Raw genomic sequence first — 12583 nt, forward strand, 5'->3', positions numbered from 1 at the left:
TCAGAAGACTAAGTCAAGACTCCAGTTGCTACAAGAAGCAGAGTTTGTTGTGTGAGGCAACACAAATCCCTCTCTAAATACCAGCAATGTTCACTTGCCAAGTTAAGTTGGGCATCAAGCAGCCTTGATGGGTCGTGGGAAGCAGTCCAATTCTCTCTATCATGGACCCTTTTCCTTTCACTTATTCAAATTTTACTAACTCTTGGATGAGAGTGCACTAATAAACTACAAGTTCTGAGGGTTCAGAGATGAATCAGATTTGGTACCTGACCTTCAGGGGGAGGAATTCACATGGCAAACAGATCGTTAAACACAAAGAGCTAAATGCTAAGAACAGAAACACAAGAGATGGGCCCACACAAAAGAACAAAGGTAGCATCTTCTTTGAGTAACAACCACTGGAAAAGCTGCATAAAAGTGTCCTAATATATTCAATCTTTTCAATCCCGAACAACAATTCTTTGCCAGAACCAGTCTGCTCTGATGCAAGAGTATATTTTGATTTATTGAGGCCCTTGAAACGAAGACCTTTTAATCTAGAGGCCCAGCATGAGGAATGCTTCCTACATTTGTGCCCCTAACCTATAGCTCTACAATACAAGTAATTCCAAGGGCGCAGGTGGCTTTCAGGAGACAAGATTCGCAAAAGGATGGAGGTGGGCATATTTCATTCCAAAGAGCTCCAGTACCTACCTGTACCCTTTCCTCCTGTGTCAGAATCTGAATCATTTCTCTCATTACAGAACGTTTGATTGAGTCTTTGCCCTTTGCTTATTGGCAAAGCTCTTAATTGGCTTAACCCATCACATTGCTAGACATAAAGACTACAATCCCTAGACTAAGACGAAGGTGTCCAGTTGGGGTAGGGAGTCTCAACCAGGGGAGGCAGGGTACAACAACCTATAGCCGGCTCTGTTACCCAGCCACATGTAAATCAATTTTAGGGAAGCAAGAGATCGATACTCCATCTGGACTTAGTTTTTCCTTTTCTTCCATCTCACATATAGGAAAGTTTACAGGAGAAGCCTAGAAGCCTAAGGACGTAGCTGAGGAGGGAACAGCAGAGATGGGGAGTGGAGCCAGTACTGAGGACAAAGAACTGGCCAAGAGGTCCAAGGAGCTAGAAAAGAAGCTGCAGGAGGATGCTGACAAGGAAGCAAAGACTGTCAAGCTGCTATTGCTGGGTGAGTGAGAGGCAAAGAAGAGCCAGAGAAGGGGAAGGTAATGCTTCTTCCTTTTTTCCTGTAGGGTAGGTGTTTCAGCCCACCCCAAGGGAGGAGGGAGGACAGGCCAGTTTCCCTCTTCCCTATCAAGTCCCAAACTAGGAGTTAGGGAGCTCTAGGGCCATTTATGTGAAGTCTATATAGCCACTCCAAGGGAAACCAGAATACCAAAGCTACTGGAATTTTTCTCTTCTTCCTTGAACTAGTAATAATCCAAAAGTGAGGTTAAACCCACCATCTCCAAATGTAGCACCTCATTTCGATTTTGCAAATCCAAGAACCCTAACCTTGCAGACACTTACCCAATCTGCAGTGAGAGAACTCTGGTCCAAAGAATCAGACAGGACCTTCCCTTACCAATGGATTCAGCAGTTCTGCCATACAATCCTCCTACATAGTCCCAGGCATAGATCCACTGGTTCTTGCCCAGTACACTGGTTCCTTATGGCTTTCAGTAAAAATTTTGGAAGTAGGGAATCCTGATGTGGGAGGAATGGGATCTTTATCCAAAGAAGTCCCCTCCTGTTTTCTATTAGGTAACTGCCTCTAAAACCCCTGACAGATGGGAGGTTCATCAACTTGATGAGCTTCTAAGCAGATCACTGGTCTGTACTGAGAAAATAAAAGCATCTCAGTGGGTCAGTCAGGGAAATTGTTCATGACCATAAATAGAACCAAGACAAGAAAATTTGACAACAGGCTTAAGGAAAAAAAAACAAACAAAACAAAAAAGCACCAGTAGTATCACAGGAGTAGGCTAGCTAGAGCAAGTGGGGCCTGGATACCTGGGCTGGGTTTCCAAGCTCATAAGGAGCCTGGGAATTGAAGCAGAAGCTAAAGCATGTCCTTTTCTCAGCCTACTGTGGCACAGCCTAAGGACACACTAGAGGAGCATCTCTATAAGCTCAACCCAGGTTCCGAGAAGCTCAGAAGTTACACAAGGGGAAATGGAGGTGGTGGGGCCACTGAAAGACCTTTTAAGCTTAAAGCAAATTCTAGGTTCAGAATAAGCAGCTTAGAGGGAACCAGCACAGGCTAAGTGGTAGGAGGTTGAGGGATCAGGGTAGCATGGAGTAAAGGAGGGTCAAAGGGAATGTGAATTTTTTGTGTGTGGTGCTGGGGATTGAACCCAGGGCCTTATGCATGCAAGGCAAGAACTCTACCAACTAAGCTATATCCCCAGCCCGGAATGTGAATTTTTTTTTAATATTTATTTTTTATTTGTAGTTGAGCACAATACCTTTATTTCATTTATTTTTTAAATGTGGTGCTGAGGATCTAACCCTGGGCCCCACACGTGCTAGGTGAGCACTCTACCGCTGAGCCACAATCCCAGCCCAGAAGGTGAATTTTTGAAGTGGAAAGAGAAGAGAGCATTAGGATATTTTAGTCAATAAAGGGAACCATAGAGAATAAAATATTCCAGTGAAGAGGCCCAGCTTTCTCCAATCCTACCCAAGATTACTCACCTGAGTCAAAAACAGTGAAAAAATGTGTCCAAGGAATTCCCCTGAATCAATTAGGGGCTTTCAATGGGAGGGTTTTCGACCCTCAGGAGACATCTGGGGAGTATCTGGAGACACTTTTGGTTGTCACAACTAAAGAGTAGGATGCTGCTGATCTGTAGAGTAGAGGCTAGGAGTGCTGCTAAATATCCTGCAATGCACAGGGCAGTACCCACTAAAAGAAAATCTAGCCCAAAATGTAAATAAGTGCTGAAGTTGAGAAATCCTGCTCTCAACCCAGGGCAAATGGCCTGAGCTCAAGGAGACAGAAATTGAGGGCAGCAATCATTCCTCTAACAAGTTCTCCCCTTACAAGGCTCCCAAGCAAGCAATGGCTCTGACTCCTCACAGACCATCTACTGGAATGTTGGGGAGAACTGGTGGAAACTGGAAGCATAAGCATTTCTCCTTCCAGGTGCTGGGGAGTCAGGAAAGAGCACTATCGTCAAGCAGATGAAGTGAGTAGGAACAAAGCCCCAAAGGACTGTGGTTGGGGGAAGTACTCAGTGGAACCAGTGGAGGTACTCAGAGTGAAAGGCTCTTCAGCCTCTTGGAAACTGAGTATAAAAACCTGATTCCCACTCTGCACTTTGGGATAGCAGAACTAGAGAGATGGGGTTCTTATGACCTTTTAAGTCCCCCTAGATTCCCAATCCCTTAGGTCTGGTTATTTAGATTCATCTAAAAGCTGGGTGTCTGCCCCTTGAAGGATCATTCACCAGGATGGGTATACACCAGAAGAATGCCTGGAGTTCAAGACTGTCATCTATGGGAATGTGTTGCAGTCCATCCTGGCTATCATCCGGGCTATGTCCACACTGGGCATTGACTATGCTGAACCAAGCCGCGCGGTACGTGATTAATCTTGTGTGGTTAAGGGTGGAAGCAAGAAAGGCTACTGAAAACACACACACACACACACACACACACACACACACACAAAAGACCAACAAACAATGAGGGAAATTGGGTAAGAAAAAAACTTGTTTAACTAAAATCCCATATGCCAAGTTTTAAATCCTAGTCCAGAGAAGTAAGCAAACCTCACTTTTATATTTATAAAACTATTCTCAGCTTCTCCCCACCCCTACCTTTTTTTTTTTCTTTTGGTACCAGGGATTGAACTCAGGGGTACTCAATCACTGAGCCATATCCCCAACCCTTTCTTGTATTTTATTTAGAGACAGGGTTTCACTGAATTACTTAGTAACTCTGTTGCTGAGGCTGGCTTTGAACTCTGAATCCTCCTGGCTCAGCCTTCCGAGTTGCTGGGATTTACAAGTATGCACCACTGAGCCTGGCTTCTTCTCTCTTTTTGTCTTATTTTACCATTTAAATTGCTCTTCTTGCCCTAGTCATGAAACTTTTAGAAGCTAAACCCCTAGTTCTAGTATGAGCCTTTTCCTAAATTTAAACCATTGAAAAAGCAAAGGCCTGTCTTCCATCTTATTTCATGGTCAATGTAGCCTTTAAACTTCCAGTCTCCCTACAGTAAAGGACACACATTTTGTGGCAGTCCACTTTCAGACTAAGGATAGAAGCTGGAAATAACAGAGAAGAAGCACCTGTGATCTCAGCTATCCTACAGGCATCCCAGGGCTGGATATATAGCCCACTCTACATCTGAGCACACTTAAAAGTTAAAGTGTGCTTTAACTGGAGACTGCCACATTTAACCACTGGTAGCAATGCAAAATGCTTTCCATTCAGCAGTGTTCCTAGAAAGCCATTGCTTATGTCATTCTCAGCCAGGTTTCTGTGTTACAGGATGATGGGCGACAGCTCAATAACCTGGCCGACTCCATTGAGGAGGGGACCATGCCTCCTGAGCTGGTGGAGGTCATCAGAAAGTTGTGGAAGGATGGTGGAGTTCAAGCTTGCTTCGAAAGAGCTGCAGAATATCAGCTCAATGACTCAGCATCCTAGTAAGATTCTGACTGGGGAGGAGGCGGGATGATGCTTAGGCAATCTTCCAGGATTGCCTTAAATTTCTGGCATAGAAAGCTGGAGACCCACACAATAAATTTAATGCCACACAGGTATCTGCCAGTTCCCACCACTCTGCATTACCACACACTGGCTACAAAGCAGAAGAGGCAAAATTCAAAACAGAGGTGCTCTGCCTAGCAGCCCTCAGCTCTGTTCTTTTAAGTTGAACACTTAGCCTCTTCCTTCAGAATCAAAAGATAGCCCTGTGGTTCTGCCACATACTCTCTCAGGAGACACGTAATGCATTGAAGGCTCTTTCAGGGTTGATTTTTCAAGTTGGTTTACTCAGGCTCTACTAGATAACCAAGCAGGAATCAAAGTTTCCTTCACCATAGCATCTATGTCATAATATTAGGGCAGGGGACTCAGAAACCACCAGGGCAAACCAAAAGAAGGTGATCAGGAATCAGAGACTAGCAACTTTGCAAAGCTGCTTCCAAAAGACACAGACAGAGACCGAGTTATCAAGTGTGTCTGTAACAGGAGATGTCATAGATGGGCATGAATTTTGCAATTAAACAGACCTGCATTAAATTCCTGTTTGGATCATTTACTCTCTCTAGATTGCTCCCTTTCCAAGGCACAGTCCCTGCTAGATGTACCATGTGTACTGTCTTGAGATCCTTTACATATCTACACGATAAGCCTTCAGGTAGATAATACTTTTTACTAGTCCTAGTTTATAAACGAAAAACCATTTCAGCGAGGTCACATATGTAACTATCAGAGGCTAGATTTGCATTCAGTTCAGCTTGACCACAAAGCTTTCTTACAGCATACCACAAAGTCTTTTGATCTCAGGCAAGTTATTTAACTCTTTAAATTTTCCCTTTAATCATAAAATGAGAATATGTATCTTGAAGGTGTATGAGGTTCAATGAGAATTTTAATGTTAAAATACCTGGCATACATTAGGCATTAGTGTTAACTTTCGTTCCCTGTTTATCTCAGTCATTTCATTTCACATCTGCCTTCTTCCTATCTTTTCTTTTTTTGTTTTGGTACTGGGGATTGAACTCAGAGGCACTCAACCACTGTGCCACATCCCCAAACCTGTTTTGTATTTTATTTAGGGACAGGGTCTCGCTAAGTTGCTTAGGGCCTTGCTGAGTGGCTAGGGATGACTTTGAACTTTTGATCCTTCTGTCTCAGCCTCCTGAGCCACTGGGAATACAGGCATGTTCCACTGCACCAAGCTTCCTATCCTTTTTAAAAAACTCTTACTTTTCATGCCAGTTTTCAAAGATATACAAAAGTGGACTAAAATAATGAACCACCTAGTTCCAATAGTTAATTCATGGCCAACTCTTTTCATTTACCCCTACACTCAGTTACTTATTTTTGCAGCACTGGGGATTGAATCCAGATAAGTTCTCCAAGCTATATCCCCAGCCCTTTTTTGAGAGAGTCTATTGAAATCGCCCAGGCTGACCTCAAATTTGTAATCCTTCTCCCTCATCCTCCTGAGTAGCTGGGGTAATAGGTGTGTGACACCACACCTGGCTTCACTAGATTATCTTAAGGCAAATCTCAGATATCATTTCATCCTATAAACTATTTCTAAAATATAAGGATTTTTTAAAAAGAAAAGCACAATATCATCATCAAAATATTTAATAATACCTTAATATAATCAATATCCAAATCAGTGTTCAATTTTCCCCTATTAGCTCAAATGATTTTCCCCCAATGTGATTCAGGATGAAGTCTATGTATTGCCTTCATGTCTTGTGTCTCTAGTTTCTTTCAGTCTACTCTTGCCTTATGATGGAACTTTGGTCACCCCATTTAAATCAGTCAATCTCATTCAGTTCAGTCTACTCTTGCCTTATGATGGAACTTTGGTCACCCCATTTAAATCAGTCAATCTCATTCAGTCTAGAAAAGCTTGAACTCACGCAAAAATCCAAGGATAACTTAATCTGATTTGACTTAAATTGGATGGAACTCCTGCCTCAAATGGGCAGTCCCATAGCCCATTGCTTACTTTTTTTTTTTTTTTTAAGGACACATAATGGTTTGAAAGAAAGAATCCTAGATTTAATTATATGGATTCCAGTTCTGTTTTTATCACCATACTACTTGTGTGACTGTGGGCAAGATGCTTTACGTTTCTTCACCTTGGTTGTGGAGAATATAATGTCATCAATACAAACCACTTTTCTCTAGCTACCTGAACCAACTGGACAGGATTACAGACCCCGACTACATTCCTAATGAGCAAGATGTTTTGAGATCTAGAGTGAAAACTACAGGCATTATTGAAACCAAGTTTTCTGTCAAAGACTTGAATTTCAGGTGAGTACATGATTCCCTGGGGCATCTCAGACACACACAAATAACCCTAAAAAGGGACATGGGCATGCTTCTAGGCCTTTGCTGAAACCCAATCTAAATTACTGTCCTACTTCTTTCCCTTTTCCTTTCCACTTCTCATTTTGCTGCTAACTGACCCCAAAGTAGCCACTTTGGGGGATTAACACCAAAGGCATGTGGGTCATATTCTGGGCATACCTATGAACATCTGCTTTCTCCCACAGGATGTTTGATGTGGGAGGGCAGAGATCTGAGAGAAAGAAGTGGATCCACTGCTTTGAGGGCGTCACCTGCATCATCTTCTGTGCAGCGCTCAGTGCCTACGACATGGTACTGGTGGAAGATGATGAAGTGGTAAGTGACCTTTCAACCAAACAGCTTTAGTAGGACAAATTTTTGCCATAACCCTTTCTCTAAGCTTGTGTCATCCCAATACCCCAAACTGAGTGACTTCAGGGAACTCTAACAATCTAGCTAACCTCTAGCAGACCAATGAATGTCTCATGTAAGCCATTCTAAAATACCTCTTCTGCAGGTTCTAGGTTAGTACTTTGGAACTCTAGATTTACTCAGAATGACATCAAAGTATTACTTAACTATCACAAAGCTCACCAGAGGATTTCAGTATTTTTTTAAAAAACAAGGTAAGGGGTATAAATCTCCCAGATAGAGATGTTGAGCTACTAACCTCACTTCAGAAGCCTAGAAATGTACTGTGTATCAACAGAAGTAAGGCGACACTAGCAGACAGGGTTTCTCACTTGCCAACTTAACTGACAGCTGGGGAACCACCTGAGATGGTTCCCTTCAACCTGTGAAGTTCTTTAAGAGTACTGCAGAACAAGTATCAGATCCTGGGCAGTTACATTCTCTAAGTATAAGATAGATAAAGGATGTCAAAGGTGTTGAAAACACTAATTTCACATAAACATCTGCTTCACAAATGGAAGCCAGCAACCTACTCATTAAAAACATTCTATCCTCCTATTCCTCACTTCAGCTTCAGCTCTTTTCCATTCCCCTTAAAAGCTCAAGTTCACATTAGAACACTCTTCAACTTCAGCCAAAATGTTTTACAATACTATTCAGTTTCCAACGTCTCTTCTATCTTTAACCTTGACTTCTGAGGTTTTTAAAGAATTTTGTAGGAGTAGTAAAAGTGAGATAATACTACAAATTTTATCTTCCTTGCTTTATTAGATGACTGAGCTCAAGTCAGATATCAACATACTTCAGGTCCCTAAAGGCCTGTCTCCTACATGCAGGCTAGTATGGGCAATCTGCAGACTCTGCACATATATAGCACCACTTCTCACTCTTTCAGAGTAGCAATCACAGAAGGAAATAAAAAGAGCAGAAGTGCTTGTGGTGTGCATTGGGAAGTTCTCTAGCCTTCATCATGTGGCACTAGAACCAAAGTATACCTGTCATGCTCCTGTCCAAACTTGAGATCTAGGACCCTATTATTGGCAGTATTTGTGGATGTTGAAGTCCTTGATGGTGTCCTGGCTGCCAAAGAGGTACATAACATTTACTGTATACCTATATGCTAGCCACTATACAGATACCATTATATATGCCCTCATTTAACTTTCATGATAACAGTATAAGGGAACTGAGACTCAAGAGAAACTCAATAATTTCCCCAAGTTATACAGCTATTAAAATGACAGAAATGAGGTTAGAAGGAACCCAGATATGTTGGCTTTACTCCGCATTAAAAAGAGAAAAATTGTTCCCATATCTATCCTTTTACATTTCGAGTACTGGTTATCTAAGGGCAACAAAAATGAAAGCAAACAACCAACTCATAAACCCAATCTGATATTTTCAATGGTGTTTCCTCTTACTAGAATCGTATGCATGAGTCTTTGCATCTGTTCAACAGCATTTGTAACCACAAGTTCTTTGCGGCTACTTCCATTGTGCTCTTTCTCAACAAGAAAGATCTTTTTGAGGAAAAAATCAAGAAAGTCCATCTCAGTATTTGTTTTCCAGAGTATGAAGGTAAGTGTCAAGGGCTCCAAACAACAGTGATACCTTTTTGTAGTAACTAGCAACTAACTGCCTCATTCCCTATGCTAAGAAGATATAAAGGACCTTGTCTCAGGGGAAGCTTGGGCATTTAGTTAGAGGTTTAAAATAAAGATGTGTCTGGAATACAGCAAATTTTAGATGCATGAGAGCTACTAACTGTTCAAAGGATACCTACCAGAAACAAAAGGTAGAGACACAGAGATACTTCCCTCCTCAATTTCCTTGGTCCACTCAAGTGAGAAACACTGGATGACAATAGGCTGAATCCCTGTTCCAAAAACAGGCCCTCAACTGTATTTGTCTAATACAACATTTTAAGGATCAAGTTGGTCACCTAAAAAGTGAACAAGCAACAGACAAGGGTTTATTCAGCCCACTTCTTTACTATTTTTCTGGAAAACCAGGGAACAACTCCTTTGAGGATGCGGGGAATTATATCAAGAACCAGTTCCTTGACCTCAATATGCGAAAAGATGTCAAAGAAATCTACAGTCACATGACCTGTGCTACAGATACACAGAATGTCAAATTTGTGTTTGATGCAGTTACAGATATCATCATCAAAGAAAACCTCAAGGACTGCGGGCTCTTCTAATCTTCACCAGTCCTCAGGTATACATTCTGTAAACAGGCTTGGAATCTAGGTAATTTCAAGCAGAAAATTATGGGTCAAAATACTATAACATGAAAAATGAATCCATTCTCCAATGGATATGGAGAATGATGCAGAGTTACAACAGTATTTTGCATCATCTTTTTCAAGTGGGATAGCTGGTGCAGTTTAAAGAGTGCAAGGCTAGGACTCATAACATCCAGGTTTCAGTACTGACTCTACTTAATACAAGAATTGAATACTATGAACTCTTTGTTTCTCTAGGCTTCAAATCTCTCATCTATAAAAAGAAGCTAACTTCGCAACCTATTTCACAGGGTTACTCTGAGCAGCACAAACATAACCGAAGGGAAGGCACATAAAAGCTGCTATGGTTAATCACAAAAAGCAAGTCCATATAAATCTGAAAAATTTGTGAAATTCACCACCTGGCTTTTAAAATAAACTATCTCAACAAACTACCCCAAGTAAAACAGCAAGCCTTCCCTACAGTCCACCAAAAAACTATTTAATACAAAACTTGAATAAATCTACCAGCCCCTTTTTACTAATAGATCTCTATGTGCCTTAGCTCAAAGATACAGATCGCTGGGTAAGAAATGTGAGGTTTTTAGTTTCTAAGGCACACATCCAAAAATGATTATCTTTAATAAGCACAGCTTATCTCTCTACCCTCAGGCTGCCAAAAAGACTGTTTCCTATATCTCTATTAATGACTGTTCAGCTATATAAGATACTTTATGACTAAACTTGGAGGACATCAACATACTCCCACTTAAGAGGATTTTATTGCTGCCATTTCTCTATCATAGAATTTAGAAGTGAGCAATTTTTAATTTCTCATTTCAACTGCTGCATGTTTCAGGAGAACAAAAAGGCAGCTGAGCTTGCTTTAGGCACTGGAAATCTTTGCTGTTAGGTTCATGTGATACTGGCTGAGAACAATATTTCCCCAAACCCACCAAGGAGTAAATTATTCCTTTGAACTCCTTTGAGAGGAAACAAAGCTTGCATTTATCTTGACAGGAGGTGGTGAAGTCAAGTATAGATTTAGCATTTACAACTCCTAGTGAAAAAAGCTCTTGGCAACCAAGATTTAACATATAAAAGAAAGAGTCAATTAAATGAAAATCTGCTCTGTGCCAGAAACACCCATTCACACTTAGGCTGCTACTATCAATATTAATACTAGAGAGGCATATAAGGCTTGATATACAATGAAGAATAAATCTGCAGCTGTTAAAATTGAATCCAATTAAGTCTTTCTGATTTCCTTTAAAAACAATCATGAGGAAAATTACGGGAAAAACTAATCTGGCTATATCTACTGACAATTAAAAAACTTAAGCAAGGATTTTGAGTCTGTTTTGTTATTATGGATCCCTCTGGCAGTTATGATGAAACCTACAGACCTCTTAACAGAATATATTTTGTTTGTTTGTTTGTTTGAAATGAGGTCTCACTATGTTGCCCAGGCTGGCCTCCCACTCATTGGCTCAAATGATTGTTCTGCCTCAGCCTCCTAAGTAGCTGAGACTACATATATGAGCCATAGCACCCCCAGCTCAGAGTATTTTTAAATACATAAAACACTGAGAATTACAAAAGAAACTAACATACTAAATACAGTCTATGTATAGAATCCCTGGATCTCTGAAGCCTCAGGTTAAAGAACCCTTAACTATGATCTTGTCTACTTAGGCCCACAACATAATTTATACCATTTATTCCACTTCTATAGAGTATGGCCGCACTTCCCCAGCCTAAGTGTGCATGGGTATTTCTGGCACAGAGCAGATTTTCATTTTAATTGTGCCAGCCTGTTAGCTGCTTCTTGTTCCATTTTTTTTTTTTTAAATTTTCTTAGTTGTAGCTGGAAACAAATTTCATTTATTTATTTTTACGTGGTGCTGAGGATCAAACCCAGTGCCTTATGCCTGCGAGGCAAGTGCTCTACCACTGTGCTCAACCCCAGTCCCAGCTGCTTCTTATTAGCTTTTCCTTCATCCTTGAATCTATGAAGAAATAGATTATGAGTCAAATTACAGAAGTCTCAACCAGGTTGCTTGGTTATTAATGTTCATATAGAACCTTCTCTCCAATACCAGTATGGAAGCTAAGTCAGAAGAACAAGTCTTCTGGAAGAACAATTAAAATACCTCTTGCAAAACAAAACAGGATTGTTATTTTAGTTCTCTTTTCTGACAGATATTCAAACTTTAAACTGCTTTATACACAAATTCACATAAGTCATTATCAAAAAGTGGAGGATGGGGGAGAAAGAGCAGTCCTTAAAGTTCTTAAAGCAAGAATCCCACAACTGTTGACAGGATCTGGTGACAGGATCTGGGAGAGAGAGGGGGCAGAGAGAGAGAGAGAGAGAGAGAGAGAGAGAGAGAGAGAGAGAGAGAGAGAGAGAATTTTAATATTTATTTTTTAGTTTTTGGCGGACACAACATCTTTGTATGTGGTGCTGAGGATTGAACCTGGGCCACACGCATGGCAGGCGAGCGCGCTACTGCTTGAGCCACATCCCCAGCCCCTCTTAGAATGTTTTCAAGTTAAAACTACTTTAATGAGTATACACAAAATAAAATTTTGCTGCCCTGGGCAACACCCTTCACCTATACTTTAAAACCAAGTAAAACAAAAAGTCTGAAACTCCTGGCCCAGAATGGGCTCTCCTCCAAGTAAAGGTAAGAGGGCTTCTTCAATATTTTCAATAAGCTTCCCCAAACAAAGCAAACTAACCTCTTATCCCAGCTTAATTCATCAAGCCCAGACATCGTTCCCAAATCTTGTACTGTGTAAAACTGGAAAAAGTGCATTTGTACTTCTACACAAATGGCTTATTTTTATCTCATGGACCCTTTGTGTGCATGAAAAGTTTTTTTCTTTTG

The 12583-nt window shown here is 40.9% G+C and overlaps 1 protein-coding gene across 1 annotated transcript; it reads left to right on the forward strand.

Moving 5' to 3' along the window:
- The first annotated feature begins 1066 nt into the window (after window positions 1-1066).
- Window positions 1067-9665, forward strand: Gnat2 (G protein subunit alpha transducin 2). Its single transcript, XM_076861613.1, has 8 exons — window positions 1067-1184; window positions 3144-3186; window positions 3438-3579; window positions 4496-4653; window positions 6887-7015; window positions 7258-7387; window positions 8887-9040; window positions 9475-9665. The coding sequence occupies exons 1-8, from the start codon at window positions 1067-1069 to the stop codon at window positions 9663-9665; spliced, it is 1065 nt and encodes a 354-aa protein (XP_076717728.1).
- Window positions 9666-12583: the final 2918 nt, after the last annotated feature.

This window comes from Callospermophilus lateralis, chromosome 7 (genome assembly GCF_048772815.1).
Source record: "Callospermophilus lateralis isolate mCalLat2 chromosome 7, mCalLat2.hap1, whole genome shotgun sequence".
In the NCBI taxonomy this organism is placed as follows: Eukaryota; Metazoa; Chordata; class Mammalia; order Rodentia; family Sciuridae; genus Callospermophilus; species Callospermophilus lateralis.